Source organism: Vanacampus margaritifer, chromosome 12 (assembly GCF_051991255.1).
Source record: "Vanacampus margaritifer isolate UIUO_Vmar chromosome 12, RoL_Vmar_1.0, whole genome shotgun sequence".
In the NCBI taxonomy this organism is placed as follows: Eukaryota; Metazoa; Chordata; class Actinopteri; order Syngnathiformes; family Syngnathidae; genus Vanacampus; species Vanacampus margaritifer.
In genome coordinates this window covers 16,158,388-16,181,683 of record NC_135443.1, presented here as the reverse complement: position 1 = coordinate 16,181,683, position 23,296 = coordinate 16,158,388, and the positions used below count along the sequence as shown (strand labels likewise).

General features: G+C 39.5%; 1 protein-coding gene across 7 annotated transcripts in view; it reads left to right on the top strand.

The window, feature by feature from the left end:
- adgrb3 (adhesion G protein-coupled receptor B3) overlaps nt 1-23,296 on the top strand; it is a 134,605-nt gene that overhangs the window by 96,179 nt on the left and 15,130 nt on the right. For 5 of the 7 annotated variants that reach the window (XM_077581537.1, XM_077581538.1, XM_077581540.1 and 2 more), the window contains 10 exons: nt 8,726-8,852; nt 9,733-9,836; nt 9,932-10,034; nt 17,133-17,283; nt 19,349-19,418; nt 19,813-19,879; nt 20,690-20,793; nt 22,548-22,646; nt 22,823-22,994; nt 23,097-23,192. In XM_077581537.1, the coding sequence (XP_077437663.1) occupies nt 8,726-8,852; nt 9,733-9,836; nt 9,932-10,034; nt 17,133-17,283; nt 19,349-19,418; nt 19,813-19,879; nt 20,690-20,793; nt 22,548-22,646; nt 22,823-22,994; nt 23,097-23,192 (1,093 nt within the window). The remainder of the gene's footprint in view (nt 1-8,725; nt 8,853-9,732; nt 9,837-9,931; nt 10,035-17,132; nt 17,284-19,348; nt 19,419-19,812; nt 19,880-20,689; nt 20,794-22,547; nt 22,647-22,822; nt 22,995-23,096; nt 23,193-23,296) is intronic. The other 2 variants (XM_077581539.1, XM_077581536.1) reach the window with 1 other exon arrangement.

The window sequence follows — 23,296 nt, the reverse complement described above, 5'->3', positions numbered from 1 at the left end:
GGAGGCAGCTGGTCTATGTCAGTCCAGGAAAGACACAGCTGGGACAACTCTCCATGTGTTTGTATGACTTTCAACAAAGCCAGTGTTTATTACCTCCATTATTTTATGATCCACACCCAGTCATTTTCATCGGCAAATGACTCCACGGGGTGATTATCGCTGCTCACACAGGCTCGTTGAGCAGGGGAAATATACCATCTGTCAGACATGTTGTTTCAAACAATACAAGTGTGAGGATGTGAGTTTTGTTTATGTGTTGCTCAATGCACTGACTAATTGTAAGCCTGTGTCAGACCTTGCGGATGCTGCTGAAAGCTAGAAGGCTTTGGGAACACTTTCCATACTTGACAGTCTGCTTCCTTACTGGATACTAAAAGGCGTTCAAAATCTCATGTTAGGACACAAAATGGGATTTTTCGAATTTTAAAGTTCCCGGATGAAACGTCATAGTAGTTATTTTAGGGTCTTTGGTCTTTAATCTAGCAAGTCAGAAATTCCACAATCAAGTGCATTTTTTGTAGGAATCATGTTTAGCAGTTTGGCTTGGGGAAAAGCTGACATTTTCAAGCAATTTGGTTAAGTTGTTGTCGAGCTAGGTATGGAATGTACAGTATAATATAACATCTTGGTTCTCAATAAGCTAATATCGCAACTAAGAAAGGTTCTACACCACTCCATAAATATATACCATCCATCCATTTTCTATGCCAGTTAGTAGTGCTGTATTCAAGACCACATCAACCGAGACCAACACATTATTGAGACTAGAGAGACCGACAAGACCAAGACTGTATATATCAATGAAACATCACACCCCCCCCCCCCAAAAAAAAAAGAACAAAATGAGCAGTATCTTTATTTTTGTCATTACATTTGCAACAAAAACAAATTATGCTTTGAAACAAGTACTATAAAATAAATGTCATATCTAAGCAAATTTGTTGTTTCACTTCTGATCACAGTAGTACTGGCCTGGTCTCGAAAAAAATCCAGAGTCCGCCTGAGACAAGACAAGTAAAAATGACTTTGATTCCGAGCTCGAGACCAAACCAATCTCCAGAACTACATCTTGTTGATCACACAGATCCGGAGCCTGTCCCAGGAGACTTTGAGCTAAAGGTGGTCTACACACTTGACGGGTCGCCAGTCTGTGCTAGACTTGCGCTGGGCACGAAAATAGAGCCCTCTGGGTCTCTTATATGTGTTTTAATTCCAGCATTTAAAGGGGCCAGTCTGCCTCCAATCTATGACTCAGGCAGTAAAGTTCAGAATGACATTCCAATCCAGCTTCAAGCATTTTCCCTTTCCCTTGCCACTTAATGCTGCAAATCTACTAAATCCATGTTAACCACAGTGTAGCCAGCCAAATGATGATCTTCTTGATTTTAAAATTGTGTTCCTTCACAGATTATCCTTTAAGTGTCGTAAAGGGTTTCACTAATCTGGAATTTGCCACGTCAGGATTAACGGCATCTCACCGCCGTTTTAACACATTCCGAAAATGCTCAGCCTTTTACGTGCTGAATAAATATCCCGTTTAGCTGTTGCTTCCTCCTGTTTACATTATGATATCAAAACAAATGTTTTTTTTCATGATGTGTGTTTTGTTTGTTTTAACTGCAATGCCTAGACTCATGTTGTTTCAACAAGGATTTACTCTCTGAGCTACTTAGAGTGAAGCATAAAGAATTTGGTGAACAATAGCGTTGAAGTTGTGCAACAAAATAAGACAAACCACTTCCACTGGTTAATAAAGGATTTGAAAGGATTAATCTTAGGTGATATTAATTCTCCCTTTTTTGCTTGCAACATTCATGGAAGTGAAATTTTGGTGGAGCACTTCTACAAGATGTACCTCTGGAATATCATACAGAATCAAGGCTGATCAATAATTCACATTTGGAGTGGTGAGAAGCATCTGCTGCAGCTTCATCTTGGCTTCAAGCCAAACAGGCCGCACGTAAACACCGCAAGATGCAACTAAATTTAGACTAAGGATGCAAGATGAACTCCATCATGAAACTTCACGTAGCCTGTTGTTGTGTTGACCAAATAAGATGTTTGTTTTTTTCATTTGTCAGGAAGATTTTTTTTTTTCATGGCTTCCATTGTTGAAAGAGTGTCCCTGCTGATGTGCACTGCTTACACTATAACAAATTGAGTGTGAGCAAATTCGATAACACAAGCAGAGTCTGTGTTGTCAACTTGTGATTGCTACATTTGTTTTTTCTCAAGTGACTCATTTGAACAAAAACAACTAGTGATTTTAAATTCCCACTAAGAAACAGAAAACACGAGCATTATCAGTTCTGAATTGTTTTCTGTATGGAAATAAAGGAGCCCGTTGTAAGACAATCACAGACTTAATAGTGCTGAACATTGCCAAAGACATGGTGACTATCGACACATCTACAACTTTTGACCCAAAGTTTGCACTTTCATGCGCCACTAATATTTTTGTAGAGGTTGCCTTCACAGCAATTTAGTCAGTGTTAAATTTCCAGTGTTTAATCAAATATGTAGCAAGCATTGTTAACACTGTCAGAAGAAATTTCCTTGAGTGTTGGGGTGGATGTTTGTTGTAACCTGAAGAGCACTTCCTTGAGTGTTAAATTGATGGGGTAGGCACTTATAAGCTCTTGCTTCAGTCTACTCTTTTTGGGCTTCAACACAGTATACTATTGTGTACAAATGTTTGTCTCAAATGTCCAATGCCCAAATAATGTAAACTAAACTAAACGACCACGCCCTCATTTCCGGTAAAGGAGAAACTTTCCAATTTTCCAGCGTGCTGTCGACATTTCATTTCAATAGCGATACATCCAGTTGTTGGGGCGGCGTGGATCAGTGGTAGAGTGGTTGTCTCCCGACCCTGAGAGTGTGCATTCGATCCCATGTTAAAGTATCGTTGAGCAAAATACTGTTCCTCCTGATTAGTGTCATCAAACGTAAAGCGCTTTGGGGGCCTTGTACGGAGAAAAAAACATTATATAATGGAAGTACCATTTACCATAGTAAAGTGTCGTTTAAGTGTAACACTGACACTAGTGCACTACACTAAGTGTTTAAACACCAAAGTTAAGTGTCGTTTGGCAGAATTAAATGTGTAACACTGACACTAGTGTAGAGTACTCTCAATACTATTCAGAGTTTACCAGTGTAGATTTTTAACATTATACAGTGTTGGAGTAACACTGGTTAAGTGTAAAAAAAAAAAGTAACACTGTGAAAAGTGTCAGATTTACACTGTTTGGTGTGGACACATACAAACACTTCCTAGATTAACTCCTTTCAGTGTTAATCTAACACTGGTGATTTTGCTGTGTTTCCTTGCCTGTTTAACTCTATATGAGGAAAAGAAATATATTTTTATCTGTTCAACCTTGCCATGGTTTTTAAAATGGATTTTTTTTGGTCTTGGCTTTGTTTCGTTCGTGCTCCCATTAAGTTCTGATCTCAGGGAATGTCTTAGTCTCAGACAAAGTTGGTCGTGAAGTATGCACTTATGTCCAAATAGCTGCCCTCCAAAAAAAAGAAAAAAGAAATGTATGGTGTGTGATTTAGCTATGGGAGTAACAGGGTAGCATCCAATTGCAGCAGTGGCATTATCTCAACCTTGTCTGTGGCATTATTTGCATGTCACATCAATGACCGAGTGAGTCAAGTAATCCTTGTCAGAGCGGGTGTCCTGGCCATGATGCTATCTTGTCAACTCAGCAGGCTTATGCCCGAGACAGTGTCCTCCACAGAGGCATGATACATGGAAAGACAGAATCAATAGTTCTTCAGTCATATAATGAGATTATTTAACACCATTATTTCATTTACAGTAACCATATTACTCACGTAATTTGAAAAATAACAAGGAAATGGTACAAGAAGTAAAGCTGATCTTGAAGTTAAAGATGTAACAATCGCAGCTGAAAGTTGGTGTTACTGTTTCAGAAATTAAGATACTCAACTGCAGTTTTACTTTCTGTCAAAGTTTTTTTTTAATTTGGGTTCAATTTTCTTCACTATGGATTCCGTGACAAAGGGCCTTTTTAATAGTCTCTCTCCTTTGTCACCAGTTTTCTTTGACATTTCCATATCTGAGATCAGTGGCTGTCAAAGTTTTGACGTCACAGTCATCCAATTGCCATATTTGCACCACAGACGTAGCCCTTGATCAGATTTAGTCCCAGTGAGAGAGAGAAAGCTTTTGTTGCTTTTGGTTGGGGCTTTTAATGGAAAGTGCACTGCAGATATGAAAAGCACAATGGTATCCATATTTTGTAATATTTTGATGATATCTGTATCAAAAGATAGAACAGGAATGAGAGTCGGGAGTGTGCTGATGCTCAACAAAATTCTTAGCTTTGATGCAGTAAAAAGGAAAAAAAAGTGTCAAGAACTGAAATATGTATTAGGAGTTATTATTGTTTGTGCACATAACTAGCTAAACCAGTGGTTCTTAACCTTGTTGAAGGGGCTGAACCCCACCAGTGTCCTATGCACATTCATCGAACCCTTCTCTATTGTCCCCCGCCGTCCAAATTCAAGACTTAGGTTTAGTGTTGACTGACTCTTGACTGATTCACAACACTCTGACTCAAGAGAACTACTGCTTTAGTGTTTTCTTATATGATCAAATAAATCAACTATGTAGTAATTGTACCTTAAAAAAAACAACTTTGTCAACAGTGTTTACCTAACTTGAAATAAACATTCAAAACATTTCAAGGGGAAGGTGCACAACCATGCCTTGTTGCTGTGAGGAAATATTGCAAATGAGTTGCATATACAAACAAACGCACAGTGGTTAGGGAAAGATTTAGGGAGGGAAATCTACGGCCTGTAGCCATATAAGGCCTCTGGAAGTATTTGATCTGGTCCACTATGCAATCCTAAAAACAAATCAAACCTCACAGGAACTGTTACAAAAGGCCCCAAAACATTTAACCCACAAATGCTCCTCATATTTAATAATGAGCATTTGCTACAACTTGCATCATATTTACTTCAACAATTTAGTATGGAGGACTAGTCCTAAATAGCTCCTAATTTAAAAAAAGAAAAAAGAAGGAAAAAAAAAAAAAAGAAATCCCCACCCACTGATTTTACTCTTAAATGCAATTTGTAAGGACCTTTCAGAGAAGAATGATCATGTTTGGAGTTGTTGGTCTGAAACAGAATATTGACTATACTTAAAGGTCAACATGTCTTTCTGTCACATTGCACTCATGTGTCTTATTTATTATATATATGTATAATATTATATTATTGACATCTAAATCCTGGATGTTTTAACACAAACTTGTCACCTGCACCTCATGGTCAACAAGGTGGATAGCATAAGCATGACATCACATCAACAACGACACACCGCCGTGCGCAGCGAAGGTCAGAAGGTTGAGCCAATGTGAGAATTAATCCTCAGCAAGATGGCCTCTCCTGCTCAAACTTCTCCAAAGTTGGAAAATGATCATGTGCAGTTCTCACCAGGGGGGTTGTGACTTCATTTCTAGCAACAGGAAGTCATCAATCAATACCTGTGGCTGTGATGAAGGCTGGAAGCAGCACTTCATCACAGCCCTACATGGAATTACCTGAAACAATAAAAAAGTCACTTCAACTAATACAGAAAACGTTTGCTTATTTTCAGACTGGGCTATGTTTGGGTTTCATTATTGATGACTGTGTGCAACCCAATCTCCCCTGCAGCCACACAATTGTGCTTCACCTTGCTTGGATCAAACAGCTTTTGGGTGAAAAACTGAAATATAGAATTATTTGGAAACGGGGGTTTAAAAATGGACCTGTGGCCACATTTGAGTGATTGTTATTTTTATTTTATTTTTTTTTGTCAACCGAAGATCACTCAATTGTGTCTTTGAGTCATTCCTAAGGTTTTGAAACCTCTTGGGAATAACTGGTTAATTGCTGCAGATAGACTTGATGTGTTTGTGCGTGTGTGAGAGGGCAAGAGAGGAAGAGAGAGAGAAAGTAAATTAATTGAGTGTAGCAATTGCTTTGATTTGTACATTTATGGTTCAAAGTCTGCCAATGTCCAGAGCTTTGGTTGTGAGCCGAAGAGGCGAGACTGTTGCTGTAGCGATGAGCCTGATTGACAGCCACCCATCCAATCATGACATTGACCTTCCCCAAGCTCACTTAGAATGAATTATTTTATGTTTATGCAGGAATCCTTGAACCACACAGGAAGAGATGATTTCATCCACAACCTTACACGTTATACATCACAAGTGGATCCACACTTTAGCTGTCCGCTTAGCTTAATTAATTATTATCTTGTCTTCCTTCAAAATGATTTGAATCGGTCCAATGCGTCAGCTGAACTGCAAGAGATAAGAAAAAAAAATGTGTAGCACTTTCACTTCAATTCAAGCTGAAGAACAGTGAGAGGAGATGATAAGGGACCACATAGTAGATTTTATTTTATTGATGCGCGAGTGTGAGCAGACAGGCTGGAGCTGCTCAGCCCTTTTGGGAAATTCAGACTACAGTCTCCACTGTCCCTTCTTGGAATAATAAACATTGCTGCCATATTGATCAAATGACACAGCAGAGGTAGCTTGGTGCACTAATACACAGCTTTACACTCAACAGCCGTAACATTAACCTGTGGGATTTGGATTTAATACAAGAACTGTATCAAATAATGTGCACGTACAATGGGAGTAATGCTTAAGTTTTAGTTTACGCTGTCAGGAAGGTACTCTTCACTTTTGTTGACAATGCACTATTTACTTTTTTACTTACCTGTAAATAATGCATGAATCCCAATGACAACATTCAGGGGTATACAGGAAGTCGTTATCTATAAATCCTCTGCTGATTCGATTTAGGATTGTCTAGCAATGGCGGAGGCTTGTGCTCTGGTGATTGCTGCGTGTACACTGCATTGGGAGGTTCAAAATATTAGAAACACAAGGTCGATATGATGCAATGAAGCAATAGACCACTACAAACTACAACAAAATTACATAAATTATTAAATGTATACATTGCATTTGAACACTAATATCACCTAAATCTTAAATATTAAATATTAATTGATTTTGATGGCATTTTGGAGCCACTTTTTTATTTTGGCTGGTAAAATTTTGTTAGTTTGCTCTGTGAATTTGCTGAGCTTTAGAAAACAGGTAATCCCTGAGCAACTGTGACGTTATTTTTAGTCAACAGCAAGTGGCAAAATGGCCGACCCCTGAGATGGATAAAAACGGACAGATTTTGCTGCTGCTTATTTCCTATTTCACAAATGCAATATTAATCATAATGTTGTGTTGGGCATAGTGGGGCTGCAGAGAACATATTAGAGAATTTTGGAGGGGTTGACTTCCCACTCTTTAATGAGCATTAACTGCCACCGACAACATAAATTAAGAGCTGTTTCATTTCCAACCACTTGTTTTTGCTCCATTTTTTTATATATATATATAAAGCTGTGATCTGTCATTATTGTTTTTCCAGTTTAGTTTTTGTTGTGGCTTTCTAGTTAGCTTTGCGGTGACCCTTTTGAGCCACTTAAAAATCAACTTATCTGATTTTTTTTCTACTTTCGGAACAAGTTCCCCTAGTTTTAGCACTATTACTAGCCCAAAAGGTAGTAGGCTATGTGAGGAAGCTACCACTTATTCTTATTTGGTATAAGTCTGTCTTGTTTTGGCCCAGAGGTATTTGTGCTTGAAGGAGTGGTGTAGATAGTGCGCTAAATTGTGCAGCATGTTTTGTCTGGAAATATTTTGGACGTTGTGAGACAACAGGTGATTCTCAGACTTAGTATCGAGAAATGCACAGTCACGTTTTTGTTTTTGTTTAAGTCGGCACTGTGAAGAATATAAACACAAGCAGGATAATTGTCAACGGAAATGGAAAAAAAAAATAAGAAGAAAAGGTGCTGCTTCCCGTTCCCCTACTACAGTGGTGTGAAGTGGATACCGGTAGCAACCATTCGCTTTGCTCCGGCGGGGTGGTCTCACTTTCTCGGGGTTCTAATTTCGCACGCTTCTTGCCAGGGAGCGACCACCCTTTTAGTCGTACGATGACTTTGAGGAATTATCCCGAAGCATTATTATCCCCGCATTGGAAGTGGACCTCCGGCCGCGTCAACACACCCCGCGATAGCGCGCACAGCTGCTCTCATTGGGCCAGCCTCCCCCCTCGCTGACGCCGGCTGAGAGCCGCGCAGCATCAGTCTGATTCCAGGGTGAAAAATCCTTGCTAGGAAGCGTCCAAAGGCTGCTAATTAAAGCAGTGCAGGGGGAAGGGGGAAAAGCGAGGAAAAGAACGGAATAACAGGTGCGCAAGGAGGGAGGAAGCGGACGTTCGGAACGCAGGAAAGCGGATGGAATAATTAAAAAACGAGAGAGGAAAAAAGGGAAGCACAGGAAGCGATGCAGGTAAATATGACCGCTCGCTTTTAGCGTTATTGATAACGGCGCGATATGTTTATGTTCGGATCAGGACCAGGGTGTTTGGACAGCTCCCTTTCCAACCCCCTCCTCCTTTCCTTCCTTCCTCCGAACCGAAGCTCTCTCTGCTCTCTTGGCGCCTTGCAGCTGCATGCTCCGAGAGCTGCGGCGCTTTTCTTTTGGATTGGTTTATTTCATTATTTTCTCCAGTCCTCGCGCATGTTCGTGTCATATCAATAAATCTAAAAGAAGAAGACGGTCACGTCTAACGCCACATGTGTTTGAAAATCGCCTTCTTGTGGTTGCAGGAACGATTCTTGGGGAGCTTGGTCCACAAAGGCGTGTAGAACTGTGCTGACAGATGCCTCGCATACAAAATGCTTATGTGATCGTGTGTCTACCTTCGCCATTTTGGCTCAGCAACCCAGAGCAATGGTAAGTGATCTGTCGTTTTTCAATATGATCTCTTTTTTTTGTGGGATGAGAAATTGGGTGTGCTAATTCTGCTAATTCGACGCTGAGGGTGGAGTTAATGTGTGTGTGTGTGTTTGTGTGTGGCAGTGGTGGGGGGTCTTTTCTAGTGTACACAGTAGCTCTCTTGTGCTTGTCATCTAATACACGTTTCCCAAGGAAGTTAAAAGTTGCTAGATTTAAAAAAAAAAAATCTGCTTCAATCTCGTGGTTGTAAACATAGAAAATAAAAATCTTGTGTTATTAAAGTAATTAACAGTTAGAACATGGAGTGCTTACAGTACAGTACAGCGTGGCCTGCATTGGTTCACAACAGAAGGTTCAGAGAGAGCCCATCACTACTAGGCCTCAATCACACAACTAAAAAAATTATATTTGGTCATTTATAATAACAATAATCGTCATCATCATCATCATAATGAAAATAAAACATCAAATTGGTTAGGGATGGTGAGGTTTACTGATGACACTGATACAAAGTGTGACTTTTTTTGTGACTTGGCATTGGAGATGGAAACCGACTTACTTTAGTGTGTTTATAAAACATTCGGATTGTTTGTCATTCGCATCTCTTCTTTTACCTTGACACACGCAACTAGCACAACCTCACATACTCTGGAGCTTCCCTAGTGGACAGGGTGAATACAGTGCCCAACTACGCTATTGTTTTCAACTATCTAGCCACCATGGTAGATAGACAGATAGATAGATAGATAGATAGATGGATGGATGGATAGCAGCTTCGCCAATGCAATGTAAACAAAGTATACGCCTCCAATGCTGTGGATTATTTTTGCATACACTAAATTCGAATTCCCACTGACCTGCTCTATTTTTTCCACAGACCATGGAATACTCAGGGGTCCCATCTGTGACGCTGATAGTTGGCTGTGGTCTGTCATGTCTTGCCTTGATCACGTTGGCAGTGATCTACATCGTTTTATGGAGGTAATAACCGACAGCTCCGTGATGACAAAACGTTTGATTATGTGTGTCTCCTATTCACAAGTGCAGTCACATTTTTATATCCTGTGCTTCCTTAGATACATCCGTTCGGAACGTTCCATCATCCTGCTTAACTTCTGCTTATCTATCATCTGCTCCAATATATTGATCCTTGTTGGGCAAACGCAGACACACAATGTGGTAAGTGTTATTTCCTCATTTCCTGGTTTACTAGCGCATTGAAATACACATAGAGGCCCAGTGGTTGTTTGTATGGAACAACATGAAAGCATTGTTGTGGGTTTGTACTTGCCATGCTAAGATTGGGTTTGATGTCACAAGAAAATGCAGCATAACATTCAGGCCTATTAGTGGTATCATGGAATTAGTCATATCATGATACAGTTAATTGCCAAGTCTTCAAGCAATTTGGAGTGCACTACTTGGAACTTGCATGCAACCAGCAGAACTCTAAGGATTCAGCTTCAACTATTTTGCAATCTAGAACAACATGACATCAGCTAAGGAAAAGATCCATGCACAACTTCTCCAGGCACTGGCATCAAAACCAAAAGGTTCATAGCATAATGCCATTGTTAAATTCGCATATCTATACGTGTCCATAACCATTTTTAAAGAGTAAAGTGCAGGAAAGGCTTCACAGTGGTTCAAAGGTGAGTAAAAAGTGTTGACTTTTTATGAGGTGTAAGTAGACTGAACTTAGGGGAGGGAAAAAAAGCATTTGTCGGATGTGTAATCTGTTTTATCGTGCCTTTTTGCATGCCAGCTGTTCTCTGCGTTATAGAGTACAAACAAGAATGTAACGGCTTTACTGCAGCTCCTTTCAAGCAAATCGCTCATTTTCTTTTGGGTACCGTGCTAAAAATAAGAAGCCTTTCGTGTATAATCTGAATGGAAAATAAAGTATTACTTGCAGTAGAAGGATGAGCGTGCAACTCTGCTCACATGGTCTTTAATCACGAGTTATATTGTCCTTTGCCACACTGACAAATCAAATGTGGCTCATTTAGACAAGGGTGGCATTTGTCGCCAAAAAAAGGAAAAGTTCCAAAAGGACAGATGACTTTGAAATGATGACTTGAAATGATTTTGGGGGTGGAGGGGTTTGAATGAGCAGCTCTGCAATAGTTTGCAAGTGCCCCCCCCCGAACATGACTTATACACACCAGGGAATATGTTGCACCACTTAATCAAAGACTAATGAAGCAGTTGAGAGAAGTTCTTGAACAATCTTAAAAGTTGAGCTGTAGCTCAAAATCAAATCTTGCACTTTCACTGCTGAATTGAGTGTGATGCTTCAGACATGGGATTTTTGTTCTTTTTTTGTAGTTAATGAAGGGCTGAAGTTGACATCAAAGTGAGCAGGACTCAAAAGGACAATGGCAGCTCCTCATAAATATGCATTAGCACTCCAGCTTTGGTTAGTGGCCTGTAAAACATAACAAAACAAAGTTTGGCAAACAGTTGTTGTGATTTACTATCTGCCCACACAGATGCCCTCCTCAGTCATTTGGCAGCACTACACTCTGACACATTGTCAGATTATAAAGACATGTTATTGTGTAGCGGGATTGAAGTTAGACTTTTACCCGGCACAATGATTTCCCCTTTTATCCACCATCCTGCCTCATTAGTCTAAATTCTTTGTTTTGGTGACTGCTTATCACACTGCATTGTGACTTTAGGATCCTTTATGTGAAGGTATGACGTATCAGGAAGCAGATGGCCTTTGCCAGCCGTTTTTACAAGACACTTTTCATAAATCAGTGCTCTACCTTTATTTGTTTATTTATGTTCAGTGAAAACTGAATCATAGAATAATGAATGAGTGCAGGGAAGAGGACCCGCATAACATGTGATTTGCTATCTTCCATCTTTTAGTTTTGGAAGAAAGGTCAGCATGTTGATGGTTAGCATTGCATAAAGAACATTTTCGCCTGTTCCATTTGTCAAACTGTGAATCCACACATGGTGAATTCAGGCTGGTCCACATTTATCTGGTGCACAGTAGCAGCCAAGATGATGAATGCACAGAATTGAGCCATGGATGGATTATAAAGATGGGTTGATTTGGGGCTTTGTCTGATTGAATCAAGCCATCTTGAGGTCTTGATTACAAGGACCATCACTTCTCAAGTAATACGTACTCCGAGTCCCCATAATTAAGTATTTGCATCAAAAATCTTGAGTAAATTTATCAAAAGCCACGAGCATACTGAAAATGTAACTCTCAACAAACAAACAAACATGGCTGTCTCTGTCTGAGAGATTTATGCAAACATTTCCAATGAAGGTATTTATGGTGACCCATTTTTTTAAATTAAAGTAGATGACAAATCTGTGCTAAAGTTAAAGCAACATTATGTACTAATTGACCTCACCTCATTGTAGGTTGACTTTTAATAAGGCAATCCTCAGCTCTGGCATTGTCATGGAAACCCATGATCACTATAACCTTTCTTATGGTATTTAGTGGTTATAAAAAATATATTAAAAAAAAAATCCAGTTCATTTTGACAGAAACACTGTTGGGGGAGACGGTAAACTGAAATAAAATTGTTGTTTTAACAAAGAAAGCCATTATTGGTATGACAAATGTGGTGCCGGTTCCAAGCATTAGCGGCTAGTAGCTAGCAGGTAGCCGCTAAGCAAGTGCCCCATATAGGCTAGCAGGTCTGTCGAACTAACTTTTCAAAAGTGACAATGACTGAATGAGTTCTAACTAACAAACCAGGCTTACTCAAATGTGCTGTTTTAGCCAGACAAATTGCTCTTGTGCTTCTGATAGGAGAATTTTTATTAGCATATCCGAATACCAAAATATTTCACATTTGCAGCCCTAGTTCCGTAATACTGTCTGGTAGCTGTTTGCTCACAGTTTAACAAAATAACTACTGGGACCAGTGTGTAAGCCTGAAATTGATTAGATTTAAAAGTAACATGGCTTCAAAAAGGTAAAACAATACAAAGTCTGCCCCATGTTTTTAGAGGTAATTGCATGTTAAGCCTTAATTGGTTGCCAAGAACCAAGAAGTGCTCCATTATTAATTGGCTAGCTGGATTCTTCTTGTCAGTCTACTTCAGTGCTGTTGAAGAGAAAGTATGAAGGGAAATGATTAGATTTACAGTTTTATTCTCTCTCTCTCTCGTGTTGTAAAATTATTTGAGAAATATTCCACGTGTTTGATCAGACCTCATGTTGGGGTGGTAGGCCAGCGAAAACATAGCCCTGGTGTGGGTTTAATTGCTGTGCTGCATGTCATAGCCTCACTTGTTGTTGCTCAAACTCTTGAAAGAAGAGCATATAATTGGCTCCATTGTTTGTGGATTCTGAGTTGCTCGTCACCTAATAGAAATCATCTCTGAGCTGTGGAGGTGTCCTCCCGGGAGCAGCAGATTCAGTGAGTCACCTTTGCCTGCCTGTGCTTTGCATTTGTCATCTCTCCGTGTTCATCTTGCTTTGTGGAAAGAAGACAAATCAAGACACATAGGAACCGCTGCGATATATAGAAATTACAATCTTGGAGTTTGGGATGATTCTATCAAATTGTCACATTATATAATGGGTAGGACTGCAATAAGCAATACGTGGGTGGATGTCAAACAACTCCAGTGTGCCAACCTTTTTACCACTTTTGGGTATTCATTTTATCATTATATTATTTCAGTACTAAAATCCAGATATTCGCGGATTAGATATTGGTCATGTTACTGTGCAGGATTTTTAAAATGGCGTTTTGTTAAAAAGCCTGAATATCTAATTATCAGAAGTTCCAAAATGTGAAATTGTGCTTGAATAACTTGAATAGGATGTTGTTTCAAGTATTGGGTTTTAAAAAAGAACAGAAGGGGGGGGGGGGGGGTGAATGCGATTGGGAAAACACTTTTCTCCAGGGCCAATCCAATCTACAATTACAAAAGGAAACAACATTGTCCATTTCTGATAAAACTGCCCCTACAGCAACATTCTCCATAATCCCATGTGTGCTATTGTTTAGATGCTATTCCACAGCCTTTCGACTTAAATTTGTTGTATACAATTTACAGATCACACTGTAAGTCGATTTCATTGATATAATAATGATTCTGTTGTTTGTAGTAAAGTCTAAACAGTTGCTAACAAGCCTACAGCAAGCGAGGGGTTCTGCCATAATCTGTATAAATAGTAAATAATGAAACAATTCAGTGATTGGCAAGTAAAACTGTTTTGTGCTCTGAGGGATTTAGCATGAAACGCTAAGTCAACATGAGTTTAATCCAATTAGTGTCAATTTCTAATGCTTCAAGAGTATTATTTGCTTCACTATATGTATTACTGGAATCCTCTTTTACCTTCTTACACTGAATGCCATCAATAGCAACTACTGTATCATACAAAGGCCTTGAAATGATTGAGACTTTTATTCTACTGTACTGTGTAATTAATTCTTCAAATGTATGTCCTGTTCTGAATATGCTGCCATTGAACCAGCTTTAACTGTTCCCCATCTGGGTGTCTTATCAGCGCTCTGATATTTTAATGTGGTCCCTTCCTCACTTTCTTTGTTTCCATGGATACCAACACAGTGAGCTCCCGACATTTGCTTTTCTAAAGGCCAGTGTGAACTCCCGGTTTCATCCTCGCTTGTTTTTGTATGACTGGCTACAGTTGTCCGGTGCTTTCAGAATGTGCATAATGATGAGTATTCATCTGCATGAGCTGATGATGTTGAACGGTATAGGCCGATGAGCAAAACGAAGTATAATGCAGACGACCTGTTTCCAGGAAACAGAGCGGAGCTGTTTATTCAGCACACGAGCATCTTACAGTGTACACTGAAAAAACACAACCCGTGGTGATTAAAGAATACATACAGTATTTTTGGTGAATGCTTTCAATTGATGGTTGTGTGGCTTTGTGTTTGAACCTCATTTGAAATTGTTATACAGTATACAGTATGTAAATTTAAGTTAACTTTATTGCATGGGCAAGTGGAAATATGTCTTGGGATTTGTGTATACCTTGACTTTGCCTGTATGAACTACTTTGATACTTTCAAGCATCACTAGAGAAAGATTGTTGCAAGTAGTTGTGGGTCATTTGCTTCACTTACAAGACACTTCTTGAAGTACACCTGCGCTTCATATTGAAATCCTGTACAAGAATGTCAACATCTCTATCAAAAAAAAAAAAACCCTGAACAAAGCATTTCAAAGCCTTGACATACTAGTCAATGGATATTGTTCCCCCTGGTGCTAAATACATATTTATTACATACATAATAATTACATGAAAAAGATGGTCACAACAGCTCAGTAAGCTGTAGTAATACAAAGTAATATTAGCCATTTTTCGCAGAAGATAAAGAATATAGGCCCGTGAGGTTTGTTATATTTGCTGTATAGATGTATTGCTGCACTGTTATGCTCAAACATCCATTATCTAAAGCAGGGATAGGCAAGTTCGGTCCTAGGGAGCCGCAGTCCTGTATGTTTTCGGTGTCTCCTGCCTCCTACCCAGGTGTTTCAAATCATCAGCTCATAATTACGTTCTGCAGGAGCCTCTCAGCTGTGTTCGAGGAGTGAGACATCAAAAACATGCAGGACTGCGGCTATCTAGGAGCGAACTTGCCTACCCCTAATCTAAAGGGTCGCTAGTTTTGTTAGCCAGTCTATAGGGTTTTGCATTGTGTGTTAGCATTCCGCTAGCAGAGTTTCAGCAAAGTTACGTGATTTGGTTAGCTTTCAAGTGAACTGTTATTGGCACACAGCAAAAATTATGATGTTACATTTTTGGTGTTAAATGTTTCAGAGTTGATTTCAACCCCCAAAGTGTATTTTTAACACTGTCTAATTTAAATGGAGGTCAATGTTGGAGTTATTTCACAGAGTTGAAGTATTTAGTGTTAAACTAACTCTGCAGAGAGTTAATCAAAGTAAGCTACATAACTAAGTAACTCTGGCACGGTAAAAAATGGTTAACTATTTAGAAATGGTTAATTCTGCTCTGTAGAGTGTGGAGCTATGTATACATAAAAAGTGTGGAAATTGAATCTGTGTGAGTCATTTTAATGCTTGACTTTTTGCTGTGCAGTAAACAACCTCACAACTCCCAATTTTTGCTCACAAATGAATTAGGTCACTCTGAGTTGAGTTACCACTAAATTATGTTTATAACTGTTTGTTGTATTGTACGAGAGAGGTTTTCAAGAATTTGGTTAGACAGTCAGACTAGTAAAATGCAGTGCAGTGCAATGATGTGCCAGTCAAAACTGCACTTATCTCTGTAAAGGCAGATACAGATACAGTTCACATTCAACTGTGCAGCTTCCCGTTTGCCTCGCATCTGGGAGATCCCACTCTACCTAAAAGCTTCTCTGGTCATGTCTCAATCCACATTTATGTGCTTAATTTCTCTTGTGGGTTTAAGCAAATACCTTCCCACGTGTCAGGTATGCGGTAATACGGGATTATTCTCTCATTTGAACCCCATGCGCACAACAGGGGGTGGATTTAGTGCGGTTCTCTCAATGGAGACTTACAGGGGAACGTCACTGCGTGGATGCCCTGGGATGGGATGATACACTTCAGTCTTTACCTCACTATACTCAAATGCTTGACACTACTTGTAAAAAAAAAGAAAAAAAAGTGCAAAGTATCCTCACTCTGTGTCAGTGTGCCTTGACAAGACGCTTAAGGTTACCTTTTTATTTCTAATCCTCTCCTAAACAATCTGCCTCTGGCGACATCTCTCCGTGGAACAAAGATGGACGAGCTAATGAAGCAGCAAAGAGCCGTTCCATTATTGAGCTGGAATGCTATCTCCTGCTCTATGTCATTTAAGAAGCGTTTTGGTTTCTTTGCGCTGCGTACAACAGTTGACCTTGGCTCACATGCCTGCATGTGGGATCCCTGGCATACTAATGAGGGTCAATGCAGAGGAATGCAACACCGTGGCATGCTGTGACCGCCAGCCTGCCTCTGATCTTTATGGTCACCGCTGCCTCTGATGATGCGTATCCAGCGGATTCTACTTTGTTTCATGTATTGCACAGAGTGATGCTTCTGGCTTTTTGGGGATATTTATTATTATTTTCACCAAGAACCTGTTCAACTTTGGAGTAGAAGATACTGGATAAAGGGTATCAATTTGTTTCTGATTGATTTACAGCAAAACATCACTTGCTGTGATTCCTATTTGGTCACGTTCAAAACATTTTTTTTTTCCAATCAATGAGAATTTTGTGAGAAGCCTGTCTTAAGAAATGTATCCCTTTCCATTTTGTTCTTTGCGAACAGGGTGTCTGCATTATGACAACAGCCCTTCTGCACTTCTTCTTCTTGGCATCGTTCTGCTGGGTTCTCACGGAGGCTTGGCAGTCTTACATGGCAGTGACAGGAAAGGTCCGGACCAGGCTCATCCGCAAGCGCTTTCTCTGTCTCGGCTGGGGTAAGTAAGCGGCAGAATTTCTCATTGAGAGCTCACATCTTCTGCCCTTCAACTCAAGGTTCATTTTGTAAAAGCAATTGTATAGGGAGTCAGGCTATGATGCTTTTGCACTCCAGTCAACATGGACCAACCTTGAATTATGGGATGGATGGGAGGGACAGTGAATAGATTCCGTGTGTGTACTACAATTGTGAATATAAAAGTTGTCACATATAGATTTTATGAAGAAGTGTTGTAGGACTTAAATGGAACTGTTCTGTAACGTTTCTAACAACTTCTACATAATATACAATGGGTTTTTTTCAACCTTGTAGCCAGACAATGTGATTATTTATTTCTGCAGACTCTTAAAAATCAAGTCATTAAATGGAATTGGCTAAAGTTAAACGGGGACATGGCATTACAAATTATTAAATACAATATCCAGGGGCATTCACAATTTAAATACAATTGATGTAAAAACATTGTTGTTTCATTCTTTATTTTGTGCTAATGTGCTAATAATATATGTATTTGTGGGGACTGGTGACTAGTTGTAATTTACAATGAACAAAATGGCCTGGAGTCCACAAGCTGTTCCAAATATTGCTCTGAATTTGAAAAGAAAAAGGCACTGTTCCTGTCAACAGCGTCCAACATGAAACACTAATGCCGCCTCATGGCAGAAAATTACCTCAACACAAATCTATGACTCAATGTTTCACAATCCTTTTAACTGTTAAGTAAAATTGTTTTAACGTAAGATAACTTTATGAATTACCTAGTATAAAATTACTGTATCATGAACTAAAAGATACAACCGCATTTGTATTTGGTAACCATCCACTTTTGGTAACAATGTGCACTTTTATGTTAATTAACAAGAGTATGAAAAACATGAATAAATATTTTAATGTTCATTTAAAACAGATACAGATTGTGCGATTAATTTTAATTTAATTAATCACATATATGGAAATCATGCTGTTAACTACAATTAAAAATTATAATCAACTGACAGCCCTATATAATATATATATATATATATATAATATATAAACAGAATATGTACCGTATATATGTATGTATGTGCGTGTGTGCACACGTGTGTATCTGAGTATGACGTGGACATTAAATTAGTTTTAGGTTGAATTAAAAATGCCATGGCTGATACCTGCAGAGACCTTGTTTTGCATAGGCACGCCAGTCCATATCAAATTCCAACAAACTTCAAATATTCATTATTGCAAAAATATTAGATTGAATACTGGTTCAAAGCGTTCCTTCTTTCATACAAGCAGAAAATGTCTCATTAAAAGAAAAAAAATGTTTTTGAAAGAGCCCACGTTCATTCTTCTTGTTACCTAGCAACAAAACGTGGCTCTCTTAGTCATTGCAGAGCCACTGCTTCTTGAACATAGATGTAGCTATTCATTTAGATTTGTCAGAAACATGCCTTAACAGATGATTGGATGTTAAAACATACTTTTGTTTTACCCAATTATTATTTAAGACTAGATATATGAATTACATTTTTCAGCATATTTGGAATCCGAACAATTTTCAAATGGATTACTAAAGAGATGCACACCAAACGTCACTTGTTGTCTCTTAATTCCGCCTGTATGAAATACTGCGAACGATGATTAATGGGACTCGTTTGAACACTCGGCACACTTTAGCTCCGAGCACTGCAGAGACAGACCGTGGACGGACACGAGGGCCGCATGCGCCTCCTACCTCCAGGAAACTGATTACATCAATCGCACCTGCATGCGCTTTCCAAAACGTTATTATTCTGAGCACACAGAAAAGGAACTGATCCCGTCACACCAGGGCATTTATTTATTTATTTATTTTTTCTTAACCGTACGATGATTAAAAACTGGACTTCTAGTATGAGAAATCACAAAGGATTTTGAGTTCTTCTGCAGCTTTAATGGCACACTATAAACACATTCAAAGTATTTCATTGTATAATTCTAATGTAATTATGTCGCATCTAATGAAGAGAGACCGCAAGGGTTCTCAATTTTACCGCATAACAAAGAGGTCCTGACTAATTATTGATTGTTTTTTCTTGAAGGATTACCGGCTTTAGTGGTTGCTGTATCAATGGGATTCACCAAAACAAAGGGCTATGGGACACCTTTATAGTAAGTTGGTCTTTTATTATTACCGTTGAATATTCACTGTGCGTGCAGTAGGCGACATCTATGGCAACACTTAAAGCGTAATGATGAAGTGCCTCTGCAGTGGCTCACTTATCCTAAATAGAGCCATAAAGACCGTCCCACGAACGCAATCCGATTTAGCGATTGCTCAGCAGGATCCCAATTTCTCGAGTTGTATCGCAGCTTGATAGCGATGGCATGAACACTGCTAAGGATCTCTTTAGTGTGTGAAAATCTGCAAATAGAGTTACGGCATATGGTGTCTACTCCCCTGACAATTGTGAGGAAAATGCAAGCGGATGTTATTTTGTATGCCATTAACTCTGATGTTAATCACTGGCTGCAAGTTAACTGTTGCGCTCTGCTTTCTTTGCAGCTGTTGGCTGTCTTTGGAAGGGGGACTCCTGTATGCCTTTGTTGGACCTGCAGCTGCTGTTGTTCTGGTAGGCCTCAACCATTCGATCCAATTCTTGACTACATGAGCTATTTGGGAAATTTCAATGTTAGACAAAACTTAGTAAGAAACAGTAAACACCAACAAAGTAAATAAAGTGTGGGAAACTAGTTTTCAGTTATATAGCATCGACATGTCGGAGCAAACACAAAATGTGTGTTACTGATGTTTCAGTTATTAAAATGAAAATATTGAAGCTCTTAATCTGTCAGAGGAACATCCCACTGGAATACTGAATGTCACTCTGAGGTGGAATTTGTAATAAAGTCATATTTTACAAAAGTTTCTGAGCCAAAGACACATAGAGACATGGAAATGTCTTTATCTTTGTTCTAGCTTTCTTTTGCCTCCAACCTAAAATGGCGTCATGAACAAGGAGCACTTCAATTTATTTGTAAGGCAACTACATAAAGCCTAAAAATTGCACACTGCTGCTCCAGTTTTCTGTCAGTGAAGTTGCAGCTAATGCTGGATGAAGGTGCCTTTGAGAGGAAAAGTGTTTCTTATTAGGCAGATCTTTTCCTAAGGCTGCCGTGCCGGACTGAGTGTGCACGGCATGGCTCATCCGCTGGCTGAAATGTGACAGATATGAGGAAAAAGAGAAAAAAAAACCAGAAGCTAGAGGTCGAAGCTCAGTGCACACACGCAAAATTGAGGTGGGGAGAAAAATGGGACAATGACATCAATCATTTGCTACTAATGGAAAATGTCATTCCGGCAAAGCATGCTTTTAACATTAAGTTTAGAATAATTGTTGCATTGGTCTGATTTATTGAACATCTCTCTCCTTCAATTCCAGGTCAACATGGTGATCGGTATTCTGGTGTTTAATAAATTAGTGTCCAGAGACGGCATACTGGACAAAAAGATGAAGCAACGAGCAGGGTATGACAGCACGTCCTTGTTAGTACCTTCATTTTTCTTCTTTTATTATTCATTACTTCAATGCCGCATGAGTAATAACAACTAATTCGATCTCTTGTTCTGCTGCTAACAATACAGTTCAGAATTGTTTGCCTTGTTTTTGCCGCACTTTGTAAATCAGCCATTTTTATGTCAAGGACACATTTATAAATTGGTTACTTTGTGTTTTACTTTGCTGTTGCATTGTTTTGTCATTTTTAGCTTGACCATGCCTCTGTTTAATTTTATTTACCTTAAAATGTCACCCTGTTTTATAAGTATTGGACCAGTCAGGCCAGTTCACTTTTATTGAGTTTAAGATGAAAATCAATCAATCAAACCCTTTAATCAGAAAAAAAAAAGAATGAATGAAAAAAATGAATTGCAGGTGCAGCAGGTGAAGTACATGCTCTATAGCAGAGGTGGGCATCGAGGGCCGGAGTCCTGCAGGTTTTGCATGTTGCCCTTCTCCAACACAGCTGATATATGATCAGCTCATCAGCAAGCTCTGCATAAGCCTGATAACGATCCTGCTGATTGGAATCAGCTTGTGTTGAAAGTGAGAAACCTCCAAAACCTTCAGGACTCCGGCCCTCGAGGACCGAGATTGCCCACCTCTGCTCTATAGGGTTTAGATCTGGAGACTTAACTTGGCCAGTCTAAAATCTTCCACTTCATTTTCCTGAAGAACTACTTTGTTGTTTTAGGCGTGTGTTTTGAATCGTTGTATTGCGGCAGCATGGTGTTCAAAACAATTTAGCTGCCTCTGTCTTTAAACTGGCAGACCAAATATTTCTGTAGATCAGGGATGGCGAGATCCGGTCCTCGAGGGCCGGACTCCTGCAGGTTTTGGGTATTTCCCTTCTTCAACACAGCTGATTCATGATCAGCTCATCAGCAAGCTCCGAATAAGCCTGATAATGATTCTGTTCATTGGAATCAGCTGCAGTTCGAGTAGGGAAACCTCTAAAACCTGCAGGTTTCCGGCCCTCGAGGACCTCAGTTTGACATCCCTGCTGTAGATTGTTAAGTTCATCTTTTTTCTAACATCAATGCTACATCAGCGATAATTGAAGTCATGTCATTCCAGCTCCACTAGTGTAAATGCAGTCTTTACTGGTAAAATTCTAATATGAAATTGTGCTTGGACAACAAAACACACCTTTCAGTCTCATGTTCCAATACTTTTGCTCATGCAAAAAAAAAAAAAAAGGAAATAAATGCTCATCTCTTAAATGTTTTTAGTCTACTTCAGAAAGGAATGGCTTCACTGTGTCATGACTTTTGAAGCAGAGTGCATGTGCCCTTTGGGGCCAGTGACAACCAATAGATCACAAGGCATATCTTTCTTGAGCTGTTCAATAGTTTATTCATGCATCCATAATGTATTTATGTATTCTGTCAGCAAATGCATGTTTACTGCTGTAGATTTGTATTTCTTGACAGTTGCTTGAAGGTAAATTGTCATTTTACAATTACAGGAGGATTTGCCGAGCAAACGAAACAATATTTACATTTGCTTTAAACATAAATTGGAGATTATTTAAATATTGTCTAAAGCAAATCATAGGACATAAAGAGGTCAGCTTTCCTACGGGAATGACATGAATGCATATTTTGTTGGCAGAATAAGTCCAAGATGAATCTATATTACGCCCACACGCTGGCTGCGTGTGCCGTTGCTAATACTTAACGATGCGCAGTTTGTGCTTGTTAGCGTTGTTGGTCACGCCGTTGTCTCTTATGCCCTACAGACACATGAGTGAGCCGCACACAGGGTTGACTCTCAAGTGCGCCAAATGCGGTGTTGTATCAACGACTGCTTTGTCAGCGACTACAGCGAGCAATGCAATGTAAGTAAATGTGAATCAATAAGACAATGCTGCATATACAGCAGGTCCGCCTCGCTAATGCAGAGCCACTGCCATGGCAACTGCTGTTACCGCTATAAATCAGATCACGGCAGAGAGGAAAAAAATTGTAGTTGTGCTACTAATACTAGACGGTAATATGCCGTATTTCTTCCCAGGGCGTCCCTGTGGAGCTCCTGCGTCGTCCTGCCTCTGCTGGCCTTGACCTGGATGTCCGCAGTGCTTGCCATGACGGACAAGCGCTCCATCCTCTTTCAAATCCTCTTTGCAGTCTTTGACTCACTGCAGGGTTTTGTTATCGTGATGGTGCATTGTATTTTACGGAGAGAGGTAGCGCAATTTCTTATTTTGGTGATGCCTTATCTTCCTGATTTTATCCAAATTAATTGACAAGAAGTAGACCGAATGATTAAAAAAAATTCTTGTTGTTAGGTCCAAGATGCATTCAGATGTCGACTCAGAAACTGCCAAGATCCAATCAGTGGTGATGCAACAGGGGGCTTTCCTAATGGCCACGCTCAGATCATGGTAAGTGCGTTTTCTCCGCTTTTATCATTACAGCCTAAGCTGAACTGATGTTTCTATAGTCTCATTTCCACCAAGCCTCAGGGGTTGATTCAGTTCAGGATGTT